Source organism: Phyllosticta citriasiana, assembly GCF_038021145.1.
Source record: "Phyllosticta citriasiana strain CBS 120426 chromosome Unknown IWZ02scaffold_21, whole genome shotgun sequence".
NCBI classification, from domain to species: Eukaryota; Fungi; Ascomycota; class Dothideomycetes; order Botryosphaeriales; family Phyllostictaceae; genus Phyllosticta; species Phyllosticta citriasiana.
The window spans coordinates 165524-188032 of NW_027117298.1; the positions used below are offsets into that span (position 1 = coordinate 165524).

Here is a 22509-nt window from a genome sequence, read left to right on the forward strand (position 1 = left end):
AGCTTTCCCCAGGTCGACCGACATCACCACCTCCAAGTCTCCAACTCCGTCCATCATGAGGCCTGCCTCTCGTCTCCTCGCCGCCGTGTCGGCGGCTGGTCGTGCCTTGCAGCCAAATGCCCCTACTGGCCTCACTGGCCTCAGAACTCACCCCGCCCCGCGCTCGGCCCTCCTCTATCTATACAGCGCTACTCTTGACAGGCTCAAGAGGCTCCCCGACACCTCGGTCTACCGCCAAAGCGCCGAAGCCCTGACCCGCCACCGCCTCAGCGTCGTTGAGGCCACTGCCAACTATCAATTGAAAGAATGGGCTGAGCGCATGAGGGAACAATTCGACGAGAACGAGCAGGCTGCCAGACGTCTGGGCGTCGAGGTGAAATACCTCTCTGACGGAAGATGGTTTCTCTGCATGGAGCCGGTTGGAGCTATGGAGGAGGATCCAGACGCAGAGAGAGTGCCTGAAAACCAGGAAATCCCTGAGGCCCGACGCGGACAGAAGATTATCGAGCAGCTCACAGCCATTGCACACGCTGAATTCCGAAGGGGAAACGAATTGAAGAGGACGACTGAGGACTTCTCGGCGAAGTGAGTCCATGGTTCGTCAATGGTGGATTCCCAAATCGCTAATAATTACAGGACTTTGGAATCGGATGCGGAGCTGGCAGAGCTACGAGAGCGGTAAACACGCATTGACCATCCAATATTGCCGTTGCTAACATTGAGGGCAAAGTCGCGCGGAACTCGAGAAAGACTACGACAACTACGTAACTGAGCTTCGTAACTTCAAGGCCGACGACCCCTCTGGTCTCGAGGGACTGTGGGATCCTCCCAAGGACGGGAGAAGGCTCAAATTCGAACCCGAGCCTTCCTTGACCCACGAGCAGTGCGTCTATCGAGTGCCGCAATGAAACCGTGCCGCTGACTTGCCATCCAGGGTGTCTGATATCGAGAACAAGATTGGCGCTGGTCTCATTGAGGAAGTGATTCAGGTGGCAGCTGGCGAGCTGGAACTTATCGACGTGATGACCGAGCACGAAGTGTACGCCGCCCCCGCTCTTCCCCAATTAATCTCACTGACCAGTTCAGGTGGAACGAGCTTGAGGAGAAGCCCACAGAGGGCCAGTGGACCTACTTTGAGCGCGGATCCGCCGCTCACACTGGCCAGACCCAGAAGCCATGAGCATCGTCTCACTCTGAGATTGTACGTCGTAGCCATTATACCATTAGACTGTCGTGTACCCAGCATTTGCGTGGCCAAATATCTTTCCAGTGCTCATCTTGGCATCGTCGTTATGTGTTCAACATTCTCACCTTCAATTCCCGAAAGCAGACAGCGACGCCACATACCAAGTGTCATATCCAAAAGCCTGACATTGAAAACCTTTCTTTCCGCCTTGTCCACTCAAGCACTACTTTCTCTCTCTCTGGACTCTACTCTACTACAAGTTTTGTGCGAAAGCATCCGAGTGCGTCGTAGGTAGATAGGGTCGAGGCGGGTAAGACAGGCGGTACGAAGCTGCGAGAATGAAATGAAGAATGTGGCGCGTGGCGCGTGTGGTAGGTGTGCGTGGCCAAGCAATGAAATGAAATGAAAAGAGATCAAAAAGAAAACGACAACGCTGGCCCTGAATGAACGCCGTGGTATATGCTGATCGTTCCCTCCTCTCTTGTGCTCCCCCTCTCGAACCCCTGCTTCCCAGAATCACTCCCAAACGTTTTGCCCACCACTTCCTCACCACCTCGGCACCCACCCCCAAACCCTCGACTCACTCACAACAACAACGTGAAAACAAGCGACGTGAGCGTCAGCGCGAGCAACGATAGCGTCTGGCGGTTGGCGCTCGGAAGTAACGACGGCGCGGCGGCCCCGCGCGCTCTGGTGGAGTTGGTCGAGTCAGTTCCTAGATCAGTCGTTGTGTCTGTTGTGGCGTTTCTAAGAAGAGAAGAAGATTTGTTTGCTTAGATAGACGTTTTAATGAAAAGTTTGTTGCGTTTTGGCGGTCTGGCGGTCTGGGTTGGGATGATGGGAGAAAGGAAGGAGAGGGGGAGTTGGTAGCGGGAGATAGGGGGTAGAGAGATGAGAGAGTAGGAGAGTAGGAGATAGGAGATGAGAGCGAAGGAAAGGAAAGAAAGGAAAGGGAAAAGAAAAGGAGGGACTGGGTACGCACGGCTTAGCTCCAGGCGCGACAGCGCTGAGCGATGTCGCCAACTGCTCGGCCAGCAGGTCGTGCATCGGATACGTCACGTGTAGCCCGTTGAGCCAGAGATACTGGTTGACTGGGTACTTGCACGAGGCAATGAGCGTGTCTTGGGCGGGTGTACCGCTGAAGCAAGCATGTTAGTTTAACTTCACGCGCTTTACTCTCCAGCCCGTTGATGTGGAGGGAAGGGACAAGAGGGGCAGGGATGGAGAGGAGGAGGCGCGGGGTCGCTCGAGTACGTACGCCTGGTACAGCGGACAAAAGCCCGTCGTGTTCTTGTACCCTTCAGTCTGCTTGTATTTGGTCGGGTCCTTCTGCACCTTGCGGAAGAGGCTATAAGTGTCAAAGTTAAAGACAGCCGTGTCAGGGTGCTTGTTGCGCAGCCCGTCGGCCAGCTCTGTCACCATGTCGTTCCACTCGTCGATGGCGTCGGCCTCGAGCTTCTCGCTCGACTTGCCGAGCGATTTGGTCGTCGGCGAGTACTGCACCGGCGGCACATTCAAGAAGAGAAAGTTGCGCGCTCCCACGCCGTAAAGCTGAGAAGGGTTTAGCGAGAATGCTGGTAGTAACGGCCAAGGGGGTTTGAGCTGGCTGACCTGTTCAACCAGTACACCGTATTCGTTGAAGACGAGCGGATAGGCACTTGTGTTTTTCACGCGGTACGAGTTGGCTACGTCATTGATGCCAATGAAGACGCTAAAGAGCGTGTCTTGGCTTGACCAGCCTTTGGTGGGTGTCGTGTAGTAGGGAAAGAATTCCGTCGCCACTTGTTCCTTGACAGACTTTACGATTGGGGAGTAAGCTGCGATGAGAGAATCGTCGACCGTGGCGCCCCAAAAGGCGAGGTCGACCGTTTGGATGAGCGAGGCATTGTACTTGGTTGTCAAATAGCCAACATAGTTTGGTCCGCTACACGCAATGTCTTGTCAGTTTCGGCCCTGTCAGGTGTGCGGAGTTGGACGGATTACTTGGAAGACGTGAGACCACTGTTTACAAGTCAGCTGTTGCCGCCAAGCTTCCTGCCGATTGCCGCAGCACGGATTCCAGGTTAATGCGTTTCATGTTTTGCTTGGGAAAAGTGACACTTGTGCGCGAGGACGGCACCTGATTGGGTGGCTGCCTCAGGTCGAATTCGCAACACCAGCAGAGGATACATCGTCGAGTGCAATTTGGGTGGGATTGGACGTACGGAAAGGCCGGATTGCCCAGCGGGTTGCTCGGGCTTGGCTGATTTTTGGTCACGTTGAATCCGATTGTCGTGTAGGAATCGCCGCTATCAATTGTCAAAAAAAGGACTCCAAGGAATTGCCCAGGCAGCTTACAACGCAAACCAATACCGTATGCCATTCCAGCCCGGCCACGAGGATTTCTGCTGCTGCTGAAGTGTCCCCTGGTCATTGGAAGAAGCGGCCCGCGCAAATGTAGAAGCGAATGATGAAAGTAATGCAAGGAAGATAAAGATGCTGAGCATGTTAGAAATAATCCGCGCGGAGAGCAGACGCAGAAGACATCTGACAAGCCAGAGAACGAGCGTGAAGAGAAGGTGTTGAGCACACTGCAACGAGAAAGGGGTTTATACTGTAGCAGCTCGGCAACCCAAGACAGGCTTCCGGCAGCTTGTTGTTAGGGCACAACAAAGGCAGAATATCGAAGTCACGTGCTGAGGCTTTTCTCGGCCATTGAAAAAAATCTTGGGTAAGCAGCCAAAAGATAGCACTGGGTGCGAGTCCTTCCAATTTGTTACTTTTGACGCGATGGATCCACGAGGCGTTGCGAGGCGTTGTGAAGAAGGCGTCTCGATTTCGGCTGTAATAGGAAAAGTGCACCTCCCAGAGACCGCGATTTCTTACGCTGGCTCCCTCTTGGATGTTCGATACGAACCCCAGGCCAACGTATCGGTGCTTCAGGTAAATGGGCGGGAGACTAACGGTAGGAACTGATTCGGGCATGGTCTTGGGTGGAAGAACGATTTGACATGGAAGAAGGCTTGCCGAATGTACGTACAACTCTGTCATTGGCAAACGCCGTCGCCGTGCCGGCCGTTACGACGTCGATGGCTGAGGTGGTCGAGTTGGATCTGGTGCCTAGCAGAGGCATCTTTGAGTCTTTCAAGTCTGCGTCTCATGCTCCGACGCCAGTGAGAACTCACGTTCGCATTCGCAACCGGAACCGGCAACACATGAATTTTGCCGCCAAGTCGAACCCGAGTCGCGACGTCGAATGAAGCGCAGAGGAAACGTGTAGATAACCGTCGCCCAAATATGCTGCTTCCAAGGGCCACCGGATGCAGACGGCCGCACGTGTGCCATACATACCTAGGGCGCTGGGAAGAATGTCGGGCATCACAGCGCGGGCGAGGTTGGAAGATCGGCTCGGTCGCCCCCTTTCTAAGCAACGCTTGAGCTCCACAGGTCCCACAGTGCCTTGTCACTTCAAACGCAGACTTGCCTTGTGCATCTTGTTTGCCATTCCGACACACGGCACGACGACGATGGGGCTAAGTGTAGGCAACATTATACAATACGTGTTTCTTGCCGTCGTCGGCTACATCCTGGTCGGTTCTCCGCTGCAACGCATCTTTTTTGGTGGCAGACCCCTTTCGATAGGCGACGATGTCGTCTTCGCCAAGAGCGACCACCTCGTCATTCCTGATGAAAGCCTCGTCTGTCCCGAATATGGGTACAATGTGCACATCTTGAACCGAGACCCTCTGGTCATTTATATGCCCTCATTCGTAAGCCGCCAGGAGGCAAAGCATCTGGTGGACATCAGGTGATGACTCTGCAAATTGCATGATTGGCAACGCTTGCTGACCGGCCGTCAGCGAAGACAAATTCAAGCCGTCGACGGTGTGGAGCGGGAGCGAAGAGAGACTCGACCCGAGCGTCCGCGTTTCTGAAAAGGCTGAACTGGAGCGTGATGAAATTGTGCGTTGCATTGAAGAGCGGGCTCGTCAGTTTCAAGGCTGGCGTCCATACACGTTCATCGAGAAGCTATGGAGCCAGCGCTACCGCACAGGCGGACACTATGTCCACCATTTTGACGGACCTGCATCTATAGTCAAGGGCGGCCGCATCTCGAGCTTCATGGTTTACCTCGAGGCCAACTGCACAGGCGGCGGCACAAACTTTCCGCGAATGACGATGCCGACGGACAGGAAGTGGTGCGAGTTTTTGGAGTGCGAGGATCAAGAGCACGAGGGCATCACGTTCAAGCCCATTGCAGGAAACGCAGTCTACTGGGAAAACTTTCGCTACGACGGGTCTCCGTATGACGAGGTTTGGCATGCCGGACTACCTGTGCTATCCGGAACCAAGGTCGGGCTGAACATTTGGAGTTGGTACCAGCCGGGATACCGACCGCCGACTGCAGAAGACTCGGACGAGGCCGCGCAGAAGGATCAAAATGACAAGGCGGAGCTGTAGCGGAGCCCAACAAAAAAGGCGGAAGAGACGGGAGGGATGGGCGGCACAAGGTTGGGCCAGTGTTAGTGTTGGATTAGCGCCGATTATGACGATGGGAGGGCATTCAAGGGAGAGGGACGACGCGAGGTTGTCTTGTTGAGGAGGTTGGTGTAGGTGGTGGTTCGGTAGAGAGAGAGGTATTGGCAGTGATGGTGGTGTGCGGCGGAAATGTTTCATCATATAGAGCGGAGCAATGTACATGTACATGTACCTAGAGATCCATAGCTATCTAGATATGCATGCCGGCGTCCGGGTCCTGCAGCGCGTAAGGTAGCGTAGGAGGGGGAGGGAGTGGGTATTCACGTGACTGGTGTCGATTGCGGACGGGAAGGACTTATCTGGGAATTGATAAGAGGCGAGTGCCTGCCGGTCCGCGGCTACCAACACATCGAGACCTTTACGCAGTTGCTTAAACGACGTCCTCTCTGTCGAGCCCTCTCCTCTCCTCTCCTCTCCTCTCCTCTCCTCTCCACTCATCTCCTCTCCTCTCGGCCGTCGCTTCACCGGTTTGCGCTGGCTCGAGTTGAGCCTCTGCACGCGTACCACAAGCTCAGAGCGCTAAGCCCATTTGGTCGTGGCCTAGCCGGCTCCAGCTGCGTACAGCTCCAGGCTCCCGCTATCTCCTCTCACGCCAACCACCTTCCACCTTACCTCTCCGCCTCCTCTTCTCCTCACTCTCTCTCCTCCAGTCTCCGCTTGCAACCTCTGTTCGTCCATCTTCTCTCTGCCCCTCCACCTCTTCACCCTTGCTGTCCCCAGCTTCTTGGCCCGTGGCGAGGCTGAAGACGTCTCTACGTCACCACACTCCCCAAAACCAATCCCAAGCACAACACCATGGCCACCACCGTCCCGGTCACTATGGATACGCTCGTGACCATCAAGGTCTCCATCCAGGGAAGCAACCGCAAATTCAAGGTGCCCATGAGGGACCTCGGCGCCGCTGTTCTTCCCACCAAGGTGAGCTCGCCTCGGTCGCGCAATTCGGGCTTATCACGCCTTGCGGACCACTCGGAACCTCGTCCACTGACTCTTCGCCTTCAAACAGCTCCGCCAACTCTTGAATATTCCTTCCAACCAACAAGTCACATTTGAACGCTTCTCCGACAGTGCGGGCGCCTACATCATCTTGGACCCGGACAATCCCCAAGTCTACAAGACGCTCTTTCGAGCTGCCAAGGCCAAGCTGAAGCTTCGCCTTCGAGCTACCGTGACCAACGACCCCAGCGATAAGACTGAACATTGTGTTTCATCTTCCTCATCGACTCCAGAAGCCGCCATCAGGCCGACGCCACTTCCTGTCGAGTTGCCAACCCGCAACATGCCTGCTCTTGTTTCTAGGGCCGAGTCGATTAGGATCAAGGAACAGTCGAGGTCAAGCCCGGCTCCGCAGCAGCAGAATAACACTGGCACCATTCCACTCTACCCGTATGCTAGGCTGCCCGCTTTCCACAAGACTGACATGAAGACGTCTCTTCCGTCATCTGCGTCGGCTACCGAAAACAATGGTGAGGCTCAAGTTCCACAACCTTTTGATGCTCTTCCATGTCGGTCTAATACCGTCCACTTCCTAAAGTGGAAAGTGCACTTCCTAAAGTGGAAAGTGTTAATGCCTTTTCAGGTTTCGAACGCTTGCACAACGACATCATGGCCAACCAGCGCGAGCTCGAGGCCCATCTCGACAACCGCCGAATTCGCAGCACCGAGGAGCTTGTTGCGGAGACCCAGAAGCTTCGGGAGGCACCTTTGAGCAATAAGCCTGTGGCTAAAAAGGAAGATGCAATCCCCGCTTTGCTCTCCAAGTTGGACGGCATCATGACCAGCGCCAGCAGTCACAACGACGGCTCCTCCGTGACCACCTCTACGTGGTCTGTCTACTGCAACCAATGTGATGGCCCCATTGTGAACGAACACTTCCACTGCAGCATCTGCGACGAGGGCGACTTTGACCTGTGCAAGGCTTGCGTCGATGCCGGCGAGCATTGCCACGCATCAGTCCACTGGCTCGTCAAGCGGTTCATCCAAAATGGAAAGGTCTCCAACAGCACGACTGAGAGGATTGGGCCCAAGTCGAAGCCTGAGGATCTTAAGATGGAGTTTGAGGCTAAGACTGAGCCAGCTTCCGAAGAAAACAAGGGAATGCCTGGTGCTTACTTTGGAGATGCCATCGACAAGGCGACCTTTGGAGAAGCAAAGCCACAGGTCGAGATTCCCCTCACTCCCACTCGCACTTGCAACTCGTGCGTCAAAGGTACGTTGTGCCAACTGAAGTTGGTGACCCAACTAACGCGTTTAACCTTAGAACTCCCGGACCCCAACTTCGTGCATTGCACTGAGTGCGAGGACTACGACCTTTGCCTGTCCTGCCACGTTGGCACGCAGCACGGTCATCACCCGGGTCACGCCTTCGAGCCAGTGACTGAGGGACCTCTCGTTGGGCCTCTGGCCAAGTTCCTTTGCGCTGCTGGCCGCAACGTGCGCCACTCGGCTGTCTGCGACGGCTGTGAGGAGTTCATCTTCGGTGTCCGTCACAAGTGCCTCAACTGCCCCGACTGGGATTACTGCGGCAAGTGCGTCAGGAATGCTAACACGACGCACCCAATGCACCGCTTCGTGCCCATCTACGAGCCTCTCCCCGAGCCACGCACCTATGCCGTTCGCCACTTTGGCATCTACTGTGATGGCCCGCTCTGCAAGAGCAAGGACCAGACATACATTGAGGGAGTCCGATACAAGTGTGCGGTCTGTGATGACCTCGACTTTTGTGCTGGCTGCGAGGCGGCGCCTGGCAACCGCCACAACCGTACTCACCCGCTCATCAAGTTCAAGACTCCAGTTCGCAAGGTCCATGTGACCACTGCCGGTGAGGACAAGTGGGGCAAGCCTATGCTCAACTTGGGAGATGCGCCATTGAACAGGCCTGACTCTGCGGACCGCCAACGCCCCGCATCCAACAATGCTTCGACGCAAATCCGCACTGTGGTCGACCTCAAGCCCACCGCAGAGGCGCAGACCTCTGAAGACACCGCCTCCAAGGCTGCGACAGACAAGATTACGATCAAGGATCTGCTCACCGAGCCTCTTGACCGTCGGTCCAAGCTTGTGGATGCTCTCAAGAACACCAGCTTGGCCGCGAGGCTGCCAATCAGGGCGCAAAATGAGCCCGCTGATGTCCTCAACGCGCACTTTATCCGTGACACCATTTGCGATGGCACTTCACTGCCTGCCAACTGCAAGTTTCTCCAGGTGTGGACTTTGCGTAACCCTGGCCCTCGTGCCTGGCCTGCGGGATGCTCTGTCCGCTACGTCGGAGGTGACAACATGCTCAACGTTGACAATGAGACGTCTTCCAATGCATTCAACATCGTCGAGGCTGTTGAGAGCAATGTCATCAACAACCCCGTCGAGGCTGGCCAGGAGGTTTCGTTTGGTGTCTTGATGAAGGCCCCTGCGCGCGAAGGTGTTGCTATTTCATATTGGCGCGTCAAGGCCCCTGATGGCACACCCTTTGGACACCGACTTTGGTGCCACATCAACGTCTTGAAGGCTTCCCCGTTGCCCGTCGAATCGCCCATGTCTGCTGACAGCGAGCGTACTCTGCTCCGTCTCAAGGAATTGCGTGAGCGCCGCCAGACCTCAGAAATGAGCGACAGCGACCGCAACTCGCGCCGCAGAGAATTGATCCGCAGATCAACGCAGATGATTAGGGAGCGCCGCTTGGAGCGTGAGGCTGCTGAGCGTCTTGAGTCGGAGATGACGGCGGGTGCCGTGGCTCCTCTCGAGGCCAAGAGGAAGAGTCTCAAGCCCACCGTCGAGGACGCTCCCGAGTCTGAGACTTCTGACAGCCCGGTCAAGGAGGAGCCAAAGGAGACAAAGGCTGTCGAGGCCAAGGCCAAGCCGCAAGCTAAGGACAGCCGCATGGTCTTCCCGACTTTGGAGAAGGAGTCGCCCGAGTCGAGCAACCATGAGGCTGCCAACCAGTCTGCCAAGTCGGACAAGTCAACTGTTGCGGCGTCCGAACCGGAGACGGAAATTTTCGAAGATGCCGAGACGGTTGACATTTCCAGTGACGACGGCTTTCTAACTGACGAAGAATATGATGTGCTGGATGCCAGCGACGAGGAGTTCGTCTAGGCGAACGCCTGCCAAAATGAGGCATGAAGCGTAGTATACGCACCTACACAGTCATCAGGCAGCGTTGCTGCAGTTGCCTTTTTGTTTTTCACTCGAACCCCAACGGAATGGCGCTTGGATACTCTCGGAGGAGCGGCTTTCACTCCCTACCTGCAAACAGCCTTTCGCCAAGGAGTACTGGGAGCAGGCTGCCACACACTCTTTTGGATGTCGTTATGGCTGGGAATGGTGACGGATACTGGGAACCGGGCGTGGGGTTTTGGTGCACGAGGTCATTTTCCCTTATTCTGCGCTCCACTACACGGGCTCTTCTACCTTCGGCTGAATTTTTCCTTTTTCTCCTCTTTCTGCGGCTACAAGTCCTTCTCCACCCTTAGCTCCATAGGCTCAGAATGAAATTGCGACTTTTTCCAGAACACCATGTCTTCGTGATTTAATCACATGGGAACGGATGCCCATCCCCATCCCACGCAAAGGGCGGCAATTTCTCGGCAGCGCTGGTGAGCAGCTGTATCCCCGTCAGTCCACGCGACAGACGCATGCAGGCCACGCTCCCGCTGCTCTCCAAACTCACCTTGACCTTGACGTCTCTTGATCTGGCTAACGTCTTCCCGAAGCCCCCCCCCCCCCCCCCCCCCCCCCCCCAACAGCGGCCATCACCCCACCCTAGCTTTCACAAGCCACTGCCCAAGTCTTCCCCTAGCACGTTCAGTTGCTGTCACGGCTCCATTCCATCTGACTAGATCTGCCTTGCGGTAGCTGCAAGTGCCGGGGCCAACGACGTCTTCTATCACTTAACTAATGATCTCATCCCGCTTACGTCTTGCTTGCTCTCTTCCGCCTCTTCTATCCTTTGATTCCTCCATCTTTACGTCGTCCCTCACGCCATCATCACGCCTCTTCCGGCGTGCCTTTTCCTCCAGCACCACACGGACATATACCGCGTCTCACCCCATCTCTCCCCCATATCACCCTCTTCATCGCACTCCCAGCGCACCCCGGCTCTTCCGCTTCTCTGCGGCGGCATCGTCACGTGGCGGCTGCGTCTACAGAGTCAGTCACAAAACCCTTACCACCACCACGACGTCTTCGTTACTCAGCCGGCCAAGTTTGACCCGTATTTTCCACCACCACCATCAGCACCATCAGCACCGTCTCCATCGTCCCTTGACAACCGCCGCGTCTACTGCTCTCCTTCTCTCCTCCACACCCTTTTCTAACACAACTGTCTCCCCCTCGTCGACGCCCTCCTTCTTAGCCGCTATCCACACAAAACCCAATCCCAATCTTCCGACTCCCGAATCAACTACGTCTACCGATAGCAGTAGGAGCAACAGCAACAACGAAAACGACAACATGGCCGCTCACTCTCCGAACGGCGGCGCCGTCTCTGCCACCAGTCCCGCGTCTACGGGAGCAGCAAGTCCGGCGGCGATGGGCATGGCGAGCGGCGGCGGCGGCGGCGGCAACGGGAACGGCAGAGGCGCCCTCTCGCGCCGTTTTGCCCCTCTTGACCCGGCGAAGGCACGACGGCTGGTCGGACAGGAGAATTTGCGGTGGGTGAGGGGCGTGATTTTTGATGTCGATGGGACTTTGTGTGAGTATTTGTTATTCTTTCCTTTTGCATTTTGTGGTGGATCGGGGAGAGGGGTGCTTTGTAAGTGGGTGATGAAATCCGGCAGGCGGATAGGGTCTGCTGTTGGGTAAGGTGATGATGGATGGATGGATGGATGGATGGACGGAGGTGGCTTGGGTGATGATCAGCGGGCGACGGGGGTTCAGGTGCAAGGATTGGGCTGATATGTTTGTGACTCTCCAGGTGAGCCGCAGAATTACATGTTTGCGGAGATGAGGTAGGTTTATTTTCCAAACTTCCTCCTCTTGTTTTCCTTCATCGTCATGAAAACTTCTTTCAGATAGTTCGTTATGTCTGCCTCTCCTCTGTCTCCATACATCTCATCCTATGCTCCACCAACCACATATACACACCACCAACCTACATGTATTATATCTAACCACAAACAAAACCAAAAACAGAGCCGCCCTCTCCATCCCCCCACAAATCGACATCCTCGACCACATCTACGCCCTCCCACCATCCCAACAACCCACGGCCTTCAGCCTGATCCAAGCCATCGAACGCCGCGCCATGGCCGTTCAGACGCCGCAACCCGGTCTCGTCCCACTGATGGACTACCTCGAATCACGCATGCTGCACAAGGGCATCTGCACGCGCAACTTCGACGCCCCGGTCCTGCACCTGCTCGAAAAGTTCCTGCCGGGCCATAGCTTCGATCCGATCGTGACGCGCGACTTTCGCCCGCCGAAGCCCAGCCCCGCTGGCATCTTGCAGATTGCGAAGAAGTGGGGCTGTTTGGAGGCGCCGGTTGCTGGTGTCGGTGTGCCGCCGCCTCCGCTGGACGCGCAGGCTGTGGTGCCGCCGTCGCCGTCGCCGCTTTCGCCGCCTGATGCTGTTGGCGATGTTGGGGCTGCTGCTGCGGCGGCGGCGGCGACGACGACGGGAGCGGACATTGTCGGGTCGGCGCCCAGTCTTATCATGGTTGGTGATAGTCTGGATTATATGGTGGCTGGGCGGAGGGCGGGCGCTGCGACAGTGCTGCTGCTCAATGAGAGCAATGTGCATTTGGCGAGGAGGGAAGAGACGGACTTGGTTATTCGGAGGTACGTCTTTCCAGTCTACCCCTTTCTCTTCAGACTGCTGGGAGGACGGTTTGGTGGATGAGGACTTTGTGCTAACACATGTTGGCTCCAGACTTGACGATCTCATCGTGGTGCTCGAGAACGGCTTTGTAGGACAGCATGGAACATGACCTGGCAGCAGCAGCGACAGCAGCAGCAGCAGCAACAGCAACAGCGGGAAAACAGTTCCGTCAAAAGTGTTTCGGCGCGAGGAGATAAGAGGACATGAACGCATAGCAGCACAATCTATAGGTATCCAGCTTCTCAAAAAAAGAATCTAGGGTTCTCTCTCAATCAATCAAAGCGTCAACTGACCAACACTAAAGCCCAAACACCTAGAGCCCACCAAAAGACATCTCCCAAAGTCTCCTACCTACCACAACAGCCCTCCCAAATTCACTCAAAAGCCTCGGCAATCCTCGCCCGACAAACCGGCGTCTCCTTATGCTCATGAAAAGCGCATTCGCTCCCCTTGCGTACATCGCCAATCTGATTCTGATGCAAGGCAGCCATGGCCTCTGCAAAATCAACCGCCAGATCGCCGCCGCGCGAAATGACGCCGCGCATCGCGTCGCTGAGCCGCGGCTCGCGCTCGCACAGGTACCGGTATGCTGCGGTGGCGACCAGGAAGCGTCGCATCGGGTTGCTGTTGACGTTTGGCTTGGCGCTCGCGCTGACAGTGCCGCTCGCACCGCTGCTGTTCTGCGAGGTCTCTGCCGCCACCGTCGTCGCCGTTGTAGTGGAGGCTGCTGTCGGTGAGTCCGGCGAACTAGCCACGGTGCCAGTCGGAGCAGTGGCAGGGACGATGGTAGTCGCATCATACAAGTACTCCAGCCGATGCGCGGGTGCCGTCATATTGCCCGCACGGTAGTACGCGCGCACGAGGTCCAGCACATCGTTCTGCAGGCGCTCGATGCGGAAGCGGCGCGCCAACACGTACAGACAGAGGTAGTGCTGCATGCTGGCGTAGTCGGACGGCCCACGCAGCGAGGCCCCGTACAGCCAGCGCACGAAGAGCGCAAACGCGAATTCGTCCAGGTCAGGGAACGACGCTTTGGGGCTTGTCGTCGCCGCTGATGTGCTGCTGAGGAGGTTGCGGAAGTAGGGCGACCGGTTGATGAGTAGGTCGCGGTGTACTTTGAAGCATTTGCCGGTTTGGCCGGCGAGGAGCTCGACGATGGCGGTTGAGGGTAATGGTGGGCTGGAGGGTTGGTCAATGTTGATCCAGGTCCGGGTCAAAGCACTCAGTTGAAAAATGGAAAGATGGAGTGGAATAGCGTTGCCTTCAGGGGAACGGGATTCGTTCTACACACTCTGCTTTTGGATTACTGTCCCTCGTCACGCCGGCCACGGCAGAGCGAAGATTGTCCTCTGAACGTTGCCTTGGGGTGTTTGGCGGGTGAGCTGGGACGGCGACCTGAGTCGGTGCCAACTCGGCCTGCGAGTCGCGCGTGTAGGCAGGAGGACGAGCAACTGCAATGGGTTTGTTGCGTGAGTCGGGAGCCGACTTGCTGCTCGGTGAAGCTGCTGTATTGTTGTTTGACATGTTTGCTGTTGATGGCGATGGGTGTCCGCTTGGACTCAGTCAAGGTACTTAGAAATACGGCAAGGCTTTGTAAATGTCTGTGGAGAGGACTTAGGAAGCTGAGAGGAAATTCTGAGGTTGGTTTAGAGCAGACAGATGTAGTCGGGTGGAGTTGACACCGGCGAGTGCCCACTTTCGACCCATTCTGAGATTGGCAAGTATGATGATGTAGAACTCGACTCCCTGCAGTGCGGCTTCCTCGAATCCAGATGATGGGTTTCGATTTCTCTTCGCGCTGTCCTGATTTGTTGACTGACCAAATAAGGGCGGTAGAATTCTGTTGCAACGGCATTCGCTTTTGCCGTAATCCAGCATTCAGGTGTAAGCGAGACATATCCGTGTCCCATGAGTAGCCTTGTTCCTGTTCTCGCTCTGCGATATTCGTCAGAGCTAGCATGAAGCTTCAAATATGTTTGAGCCAAGCCAATCGTCGGCTAACGCTTTTCAGAAAAGATACTTTTCTTCTGCTATGGACTCGCGTTCAGTGTGGACACGACTTTTGAACCGACAAAAAGAAGCAAAGCATGTGCACATAATCGACGCCTGAGACCCGCTAGGAACTATAACCACAGACCTGAATGCTTCGTAAACTAGCATAATCGCATGCGCCGCTCTAGATGAGATGCTTCGACCTTGATGTACTGTCAGCCTTTGAAGCGGATCATGTGCTCGCAACTGTGCGCACCTGAAGTAAGCCCGCAGGTATACGACCTGCCATGCGCCGAGTCCAACCAACATGCCCATTGTCCCAAAAGCGAACCACTTGACACGCTCGTTTGTGCTCTCGTTTGTGTCCCGAAGCTTCTGCTCGCGCGCGCGCAGGTAATCCATTTCGCTGACAATCTCGCCAACCAGCTCTTCGATGCGGCGAAGCTCGGCCTCGACCGGCTTGAGCTTCTCGGTGCTCTGAATTGCGTTCCAGTCCTTGGCGTCCGCGCCAATGTCAATATCGAGCTCGACGGATCTCACAAGGTTGGGGGTGTCTAAAGTAGCATAGATGTTAGACGTCTGCGCGTGTGCTTTGAGCCTTTCACGTACTCCCTGTTTGAATGTTGCGGAAGCACACATCGAAGGCGGAGTCGGCGACAGATGTAAAGGCATATCTGTTCTCGCCAACAACGTCTTTGGGGCGGCCGTAGTCATTGCCCACGGCATCCTTGATCTGTGAAGCAACGTGTTAGCTGCGACTCTCTGCTTGCGCGGGAGGTGCTCCAAGCGAATCCTTACGTGTATGTTCAGCATCTGGCCATCGCCTCTGTAGCCATCGCTGATGGTCGTCACGACGACCAATTGGTCCCTCAAAACAAAGTTCCGGATGCATCGCTCTTTGCTGGCGGAGATGTGGTCGGGGAAAGCTGCGATCTCAAATTTAAGGGCGTTCACCAAGGGCAAGCTAACAAAGAGAAGCAGGTAGCTCAGAGCCCTGAGAAAAGAGTCCATGGCTGTAGGCGGACGAAGTTGTGTGCATGCGTTCCGTGGTGTTGTGTAGGCGCTGGCGTGTACCCTCAACGTTGCAGTTCCACCCGACGCCCCGACGCGGTTCAGCTAATGGATCAGCCGAATTAAAGCCGGAACTCAGCTCTCCTGCCCCCGGGACGGACATCGATACACTTTTTCTTGTCCTGCGTTATCTCCCAACCCATCGCCCTTGGTCATCATCCATCTGAAAACCCATTTAATTTCGAACTAAGAACTATCTTTCAGAATCCCTGATCAGCGATTGTCAGCCAATCACGGACACAGCAATCTCTTACAATGCCGGCTGTATCGCACACCCAACAAACATGCAGGTCTTCACCAATATTTCCCTTCCGAAGCACGGGATGCAGATCAGAAGACAGCAGACACCTGATGAGTGATGGCCCCTGAGAACAAGACTAAATTGTGATGAGATTTCTCTTTACTCCGCGGACGCTTGCGGCGATACTTTCCTTGAAGACAATGCCATGGCAAGGACCTTTCCAGTGTCACTCTAACTCAAGATTCCACACTCCAAGGCTTGGTGCCAAAAGTCATGACATACACCAAGTAACAAAAATGGGCGAAATTCCGATAAAATTTAACTGGTATTCAACAAGAAGCACTTAAGCTAGAGGCTGAGGAGTCCCTGAAGAAGATGGTGACAAGTAGCATCTAAGGCCGAGCTCACGGGAACCTACAGTTATGTGTGTCATGACTGTTGATGAAAAGTCTCGCTCCGGGATGTGTTGACAGTGACGACGAATCCCCTCTAACAATCTTACTAGAGCTTTCATTGTCCCTAAAAGCACCATCCACGCCGCAAACGTGTGGTGACCAGGGCTCTTTGTGCTCTCGTAGATCATTTAAACATAGCCTCCTCCGAAATCCGAGCGTGCTTCCTTACCTTATTCGCCTATTTTGTTCGTCGTTGCTGCCACAAACCAACGTGCATTCAAAATGTCATCGTCCAAAGTGCAACAGCAAGATCCTGAATATATGTTGACGTCGGAACAGGTCAAGAAAATCCATGATACTTGCAAGTGGTTGGATGACCAATTTCAAGAGTGACTAGAGAAGGAAGCAAAATCGAGAGGCTACAAGGAGCCAGCATTTAGTTACAGGGCACTGTCCAACAGAGGCAAAGGAGAAGATCGATCGAAAAAAGTGCCGCAGGGGGAGGAGCAGAGGGGAAGCGGGTATTTGTCTGAAAAAGCCGTCAAAAATTACGAGTGGCTTCAAAAGAGCGATGTGTACGATATTAGTCGGCAAGCCGATTTTCTGTCAGACAAAGGGGTCACACCTCCTACGAACATCCTTCATTGCTTGGATCAGTGAATCTCCCTGCGTGAGAATGAATCTTCATTTTAAAAATCCCTCGGAGGATAAGATTGATCCTTCGACTACACCGGAACGGCACGATGAGAGCAACATTCAACATGAGTTTTTCATCGGCTTTTACAAGGACCTTCGAAAGATGTTGGTCACCAAGCCTACCGACAGCACCAATGTTCCTATCGATCCTGAGAAAGCTCGGATTGCCGTGAGGATGCGCAGTGTCTTGAAAAACATGCACACGATGACGGATGATGTCATGAATGCGTGGAAAGAGTATCGCAGCAAACGCCTCTCTTCGTCCCAGACAACCTTGATTACTCACGCGGCCGTCGAAAGAGCACAGGCTTTGGAAAGTAACTTCCTCGAACGGAAGGCTCCAGGAGAGAAGCAAACTATCCAAGAATTATATTCCGATCACAACCCAAAGCTCGTGGAAACCACAAGAGAACCCAGGACAGATCTGGACTATGACTTGCGCGCGTTGTTTAAGCCACCTTTTGCTCCTATCAAATCGGATACCTTCGAGAAGTCTATGGAAATTTTGCATTTCCCTCCTATCTACGTACTATCAAGTTTCCAAGGCATGTCGGAGTTGCTGAATCACGAATACCCTGTACTACAGGTTGTACCCAGCCTGCCTCCAGCATGTGGTGAGCGACACATTTCAAGGACAGCTATCGGATGTAGAAAAGGCCTCGCGGGAAGCCAAGCTGGAATTGAAGTCAAGATACAAGGATCAGGTAGGGATCATCTGGCACTTCCTCAACGAGATCTTGTTTTTGCACAGGAACCCTCTTGACAAGTACCAACGGGCAAGGTTCTTTGGAATTCTTCGAGAGTCACCAGGAGCGAAGAACGAAGATATCAGTTCAGAAGCATCAAAAGAAACTGAAAAGATCTTCCTACCATCAGACATCTTTTCAAAGGCTTTAAGCGAGGTCATCGAAAATCCTGGAAAGATTGCCATGAGCACGAGTTTCGTGATCCAGCTTCTGGCTAAGATATGACTCCTCCTGCTCTCCTTGATTTTTTGTGTGTACCACCTATTCTGGTATCAAACCCCGGTCAGTGAGATGAGGTCTCGACAGCCTATCACTGCGAAGAATTCAGACCTTTGTTACTTGTGACAATGCCAAGTGACGGCATTGACGTGAACGGAGCGGAGCGCATTCGCGACGAGAGGACAAAGAAACTCCGCGTGCGTCAACGGGTCAATTTGCACACAAAGGAGACTGACTTACGCACAAGACCAAACCAGACGATCTGTCGCTGCTAAAAGTACGCTCGGTCGCGTTGATTCCGATGTCCTGGCTGATAATGATGCCGCCGAGTCTGCGACGCACGAGATCTCCTTACTGCCGTGCTACGCTTCGGCCTGCCGCCCAGGCTGACCAGTTTGCGCTCGCTCGGCACGTCGCTTCTTGCTCCGTCGTGGTGTCTGGTGAAGGGCAAAGTTTGGGCTTCAAGCGCTGCAAACGGGACGTTCTTGAACAAAGACACTTGTTCCTCGAGTCAGGGATGGCACAGCAATTCCAGAGGGAAGTATCGTATCCTATTGACACTAGCAATGGCTAACAGCCTCGGTGCCTTGACGTTTCCGATCACTCAAGCAAGTATTGTGGCCAAAAGGCTCTTCTTCGTTGCAGGCTGATGATTTTCAAAGAGACATCTATGCAGCGCTCTTTGTGCGTCCGAGGTTGTGATCATGACCATTTATCACAGGTGCTGCTTCTCTTGCCCGCTCCTTTGGCTCGTTCCGACACGATTTCCAACTTCCTTGACCTCTTTCCACTGAAAAACTTGCAACTCGATCATCAATGGGGGACAGGGCTTCAGGGAAGAACGACGAACAGAATCCTGACCGTCTCAGCACGGCAGAGCTGAAAAAAACGAGGGAAAGATACAAAAATTTGACGAAAGCATTCAAAGAATGGATCGAGGATAACGCAAAGCAATTGGGCTGGACAAAGACGAGGCGCCCTCGCAGCCCCAGATCATGGTCTGCAGAGGTCCAAAAACTCCGGGATTACAGGAATGACATGAACAAAAAACTCGGATTCACAAATGAGCCAGAAAACGTAGAGCTTGAGTCACCATTCCAAGGGCAGTCTGTCCTCCAAATCGCACAGCAAGCCGACTTCCTTAAGGGGAAAGGAGTCAAACTTCCTCAACATGAGCAAGCCAATCTGGAGAAGTGCATCGAGTTGCGCAGAAAAGCCAATCGGCACTTTTCAAGTTTTGAGAAGTCAGACATGAAGTACCAAGAAGATTGGACGATACATCAGAAGTCAAACCGCGACCACGAATTCTTTATCAAAATCATTTGGTACATCAAGCGCATGTTGTGGGACCCCGAGTACTACTTTGCCATGAAACTTTACAAAATCCTTTCCGAAATGCGAGGGATGACGGATGAGGTCATGGAAGCATGGAAACAGTACAAAAGCAGCGGGGTAGGACTGATTCAAGCGACGCTGATAACCCACGCAGCGGTCGTGAGAGCTTACCAGTTGGAAGAAGATACTTATCAAGAAATGACCACTGAGACAGAAAATGATCAGGGGCTGATACCTCTCATAAGTTCTTGGAACTACAACCGGTCTCTCAACCACCTCAATGTCGACAATAAAGTATATTCCCCCAGCCTTCTGGCCGATGTACGAGGATTACTGCAACTTAACCAGGACGACCAAAAAATCAGTTCTGTTCCCACCCTCAGGGATAACCTGGAGCTCGTCCACTTCCCAACGATCCCCGCATTGAAAAACTTCCAGGTGATTTCAAAGCTGTGGGACTCGCAGACAGAAAAGTATCCTGTGCCTGGCTATCCAGTGGACTTGGGGCACGTGGATCCAGGGAACCTGTACGACAAGGCCAAACCAAAATCACGCCAGGGAGAGAAGAGGAAAATAGATGACTCCCAACAGAAAGCTCGGAAAAAATTGAAGACAACGTACGACAATCAAATCAAGCTGATCTGGAAATATCTCAATGAGGCTAAGCTACTGTCTACATACTTCCTCCCTCAAGTCTCACCAGGAGCAAAAGCGGTGGTCAAATTGATTGATCCGGCCGACGAAGCACCATACTTTCCGCCAGACCTATTCTCGGTAACAATAAATAGGATCATCAACGGCAGTGATACGATTCCCGTACGTGACAGCTTCTCCATTCAGCTTCTAATGAAGATCAATTCCCTATTTGACGACGCGACGGTGGAGAAGAAAGAATTGCTGCATTTACACACTATCGGGGAGGTTGCCGATGAATTCATTAGTAGTACCTCGGAGAATAGTGTCTGGGAAAAAAGGCGAGAAAGTCGACAAATGTTCGACAGGACCGGCAGACGATCGGCCATATACGAGGAAAATTACTCTTACACGTGGATACGGGAGTTGAGAGGTCATCTTCATAATATGAGAGCACAATTCCCATCTGTCTCCGGCAAGTTTGAATGGGAAGTCAATAGCGACGGAAGAAAGACCTTTCACGTCACGGAAAACCTCAAGCGACGAAAGGTCCGCATCCCAGATGATGGCTCACTCGGGAAAATCGACCACTGCCACCTTTCAGACAAACGGATGGACGTGAGCTGGTTTGCGGATCTGAATCGGGATCCAGAAGACGCCAATTTCTACATGAAGAACCAGCCCCTATTCGTCGGGCATCTGGCGCTGAAGCGGCGGCTCGTGGACTACCAAGCGGATCTGAACCACGTCAACGACGGCGCAGGTCTTTTCGTCCTTTTCCATCTCATTCTGGCACTCAACGTAATAGACCAAAAAGAAGACCCCAAAGATCGACAGGACCACGCGATCTTGGACCACAATCCAGAGTGGATTCCCGCCGCCATGCCGGCGAATGCCACGGAGATGCTGCAACTCGTCGAGTCCCGACTCCCGCGGGCTGGAGGCCAGTACGACTTTTCGGAAATTTCAATGAAATTCCCCAAGCCAGTGGATACCTTGTGGGATATTTTCATGGGCAAAAATCCGCTACAACAGCAGAGCCTCGATGTGCTTGCATGGCAACTGGAAGAATACCGCGCAGAGGGCCAAGCGCCGCCGACCACTGGATCCAGGCGGCCGTTACCATGGCCCAAACTTGTCAGTCTGTTGAAGAGGGGTTTGCTCAAGCTAGCCTGCGGCGACGTAGAGCGTAGTTACTGGGATTACGACTTCCTGTACCGACAGTGCCTGAGAAAACTTGGGAAGGACACTGGTTGTGTGTGGAACGAACAAACAGAGCATGTCAGAGAGTATCACGCTCGGCTGCTTTACTTTATACTGGACGACTACAAGACGAAAGAGGACATCAACATGGCAATGAAAGCCCAGGGTCACAGTATAAAAGGATGGAGGTCTAAAACGCACCTAAGTAAAGTCAAATATATCTTCGAATACAGGGACAAAGAAGCAAGGGACACAGAAAAGTTTAGGGAGGAAGAACTCGAAAAGATGAAGGAGAAATAGGACGGTGTGTCGGGATCACAAGAATATCACAAGTGGACTGATTGAACATACCGCCTGCTCTTACCCCACAATGCCTCTCAAGGCAAGAGCAAGGAAGAAATAGAAAACGAAGGTCTCGAAACCACCGATCTTTTCCTTCTCCTCTCCCCTGGTGCACGAGCTGCACATATCTGTATTCTGAACGTCCGTAGTAAACAAGAAGCGGCCATTCATCATACCTACCCTGTCCCATCCTCGTAGTCCTTTCAACACCCAATTACCTGCGGCAAGTATTACCCCCGAGCCACCGCTCTCAAGACAAGTGCAAGGCGAGGCGCAACTGCACATGTCGAGGCCACAGCCTCCCCTTCCACGTCCCGTTTCCCTTTAATGAGAATCCAACAATATTCATACCCAGCAAGTGCGTAAGAAGAAAGCATTCCCTGGACGCAACAGTCCCGTACGATCCTTCGTATCGATTATCTTATCACTCAATGCGATGCGGCCACATGACGCCCACACGTCCCCCAAACTAAGAATTCTCACGACAAGAGCGAGGAGGGGACAGGAAACGAAAAAGGGGGGAACACGCCGACCTTTCCTTTCATCTGCCTGCCCCATTCCCTTCTGTTAGAGTGCGCAAACATACGTGTGTATCCAGCAATTGCCACGGAACATCAGGCCTTTCTCCATCGCGACTCTCCCGTCCTATCCTCCACATCAGCTCTTTGACACGCAAATCAGTGTGTGTGTGTGTGTGTGGCCACAAGGCGCCCCAGACTGATTTTCCAAAGGAAGAACAAGACATGAAAGAAGTCATCCAAACCACGCGCCCTGCCTTCCCCGACTTCACCCTTTGCCCCTTTCCCATCCCCTCCTGCACAAGATGCAAATGTCTCCACTGTATGGGGCAAGCCCATGGTGTAGAGCGAGTATTTATTTATCATGACTGTCCTGTCCTATACTTTACAACACACTGTCATCATATCGTCGTGATCATGACCATCGAAGGGTATCCCAACACAGAGCAGCAGACAGCATCAAGTCGTACCCAACCGAGTGCTCCTTTCCTTCGAATGATCCCGCACAAACGCACCAATCGCTCAACCAACGACGCACGCAAGAAGAAGCTGCGCAAGAGTTCAGGATGCGTAAGTCCAACCAACAGCGACGCGCCACGT

At 53.7% G+C, this 22509-nt stretch overlaps 10 protein-coding genes across 10 annotated transcripts; 6 read left to right on the top strand and 4 right to left on the bottom strand.

Moving 5' to 3' along the window:
• Positions 1-55: 55 nt before the first annotated feature.
• IWZ02DRAFT_495022 (NADH-ubiquinone oxidoreductase-like protein) lies at positions 56-1180 on the top strand (the record flags this gene model as incomplete). Its single annotated transcript, XM_066770098.1, has 5 exons — positions 56-585; positions 637-678; positions 731-883; positions 935-1039; positions 1087-1180. The coding sequence occupies 5 exons, from the start codon at positions 56-58 to the stop codon at positions 1178-1180; spliced, it is 924 nt and encodes a 307-aa protein (XP_066617756.1).
• Positions 1181-1972: 792 nt separating this feature from the next.
• IWZ02DRAFT_386994 (uncharacterized protein) lies at positions 1973-3672 on the bottom strand (the record flags this gene model as incomplete). The annotated part of the gene is made up of 6 exons (XM_066765510.1): positions 1973-2324; positions 2445-2737; positions 2798-3110; positions 3170-3187; positions 3391-3474; positions 3524-3672. The coding sequence occupies 6 exons, from the start codon at positions 3670-3672 to the stop codon at positions 1973-1975; spliced, it is 1209 nt and encodes a 402-aa protein (XP_066617757.1).
• Positions 3673-4692: 1020 nt separating this feature from the next.
• On the top strand, positions 4693-5626 carry IWZ02DRAFT_386962 (uncharacterized protein; the record flags this gene model as incomplete). Its single annotated transcript, XM_066765507.1, has 2 exons — positions 4693-4973; positions 5026-5626. 2 exons carry the CDS (start codon positions 4693-4695, stop codon positions 5624-5626), a joined length of 882 nt encoding a protein of 293 aa, XP_066617758.1.
• Positions 5627-6499: 873 nt separating this feature from the next.
• Positions 6500-10178, top strand: IWZ02DRAFT_512886 (uncharacterized protein; the record flags this gene model as incomplete). The annotated part of the gene is made up of 5 exons (XM_066770568.1): positions 6500-6622; positions 6711-6967; positions 7100-7213; positions 7495-7913; positions 7965-10178. The coding sequence occupies 5 exons, from the start codon at positions 6500-6502 to the stop codon at positions 9794-9796; spliced, it is 2745 nt and encodes a 914-aa protein (XP_066617759.1). The 3' UTR covers positions 9797-10178.
• A 1058-nt stretch (positions 10179-11236) lies between these two features.
• Positions 11237-12627, top strand: IWZ02DRAFT_387012 (haloacid dehalogenase-like hydrolase; the record flags this gene model as incomplete). Its single annotated transcript, XM_066765511.1, has 5 exons — positions 11237-11393; positions 11616-11649; positions 11834-12168; positions 12322-12478; positions 12570-12627. 5 exons carry the CDS (start codon positions 11237-11239, stop codon positions 12625-12627), a joined length of 741 nt encoding a protein of 246 aa, XP_066617760.1.
• A 265-nt stretch (positions 12628-12892) lies between these two features.
• Positions 12893-13618, bottom strand: IWZ02DRAFT_386891 (uncharacterized protein; the record flags this gene model as incomplete). Its single annotated transcript, XM_066765499.1, has 2 exons — positions 12893-13156; positions 13301-13618. Coding segments are annotated over 2 exons (582 nt in total), but the record flags the coding sequence as incomplete, so codon positions are not given.
• A 21-nt stretch (positions 13619-13639) lies between these two features.
• IWZ02DRAFT_151797 (uncharacterized protein) lies at positions 13640-14590 on the bottom strand. The gene has a single exon (XM_066761929.1). The coding sequence runs from the start codon at positions 14476-14478 to the stop codon at positions 13822-13824; it is 657 nt and encodes a 218-aa protein (XP_066617762.1). The 5' UTR covers positions 14479-14590; the 3' UTR covers positions 13640-13821.
• A 104-nt stretch (positions 14591-14694) lies between these two features.
• On the bottom strand, positions 14695-15521 carry IWZ02DRAFT_495028 (endoplasmic reticulum vesicle protein 25 precursor; the record flags this gene model as incomplete). The annotated part of the gene is made up of 4 exons (XM_066770099.1): positions 14695-14713; positions 14767-15064; positions 15120-15243; positions 15309-15521. 4 exons carry the CDS (start codon positions 15519-15521, stop codon positions 14695-14697), a joined length of 654 nt encoding a protein of 217 aa, XP_066617763.1.
• Positions 15522-16893: 1372 nt separating this feature from the next.
• On the top strand, positions 16894-17884 carry IWZ02DRAFT_437602 (uncharacterized protein; the record flags this gene model as incomplete). The annotated part of the gene is given in 2 exon segments (XM_066766643.1): positions 16894-17527; positions 17547-17884. The coding sequence occupies 2 exon segments, from the start codon at positions 16894-16896 to the stop codon at positions 17882-17884; spliced, it is 972 nt and encodes a 323-aa protein (XP_066617764.1).
• An 810-nt stretch (positions 17885-18694) lies between these two features.
• Positions 18695-21500, top strand: IWZ02DRAFT_485838 (uncharacterized protein; the record flags this gene model as incomplete). Its single annotated transcript, XM_066769234.1, has 1 exon — positions 18695-21500. One exon carries the CDS (start codon positions 18695-18697, stop codon positions 21347-21349), a length of 2655 nt encoding a protein of 884 aa, XP_066617765.1. The 3' UTR covers positions 21350-21500.
• Positions 21501-22509: the final 1009 nt, after the last annotated feature.

Excerpts from the sequence above, each read along its gene's own strand:
- IWZ02DRAFT_151797 (XM_066761929.1), bottom strand. The coding sequence starts at position 14,478 with ATGCTAGCTCTGACGAATATCGCAGAGCGAGAACAGGAACAAGGCTAC.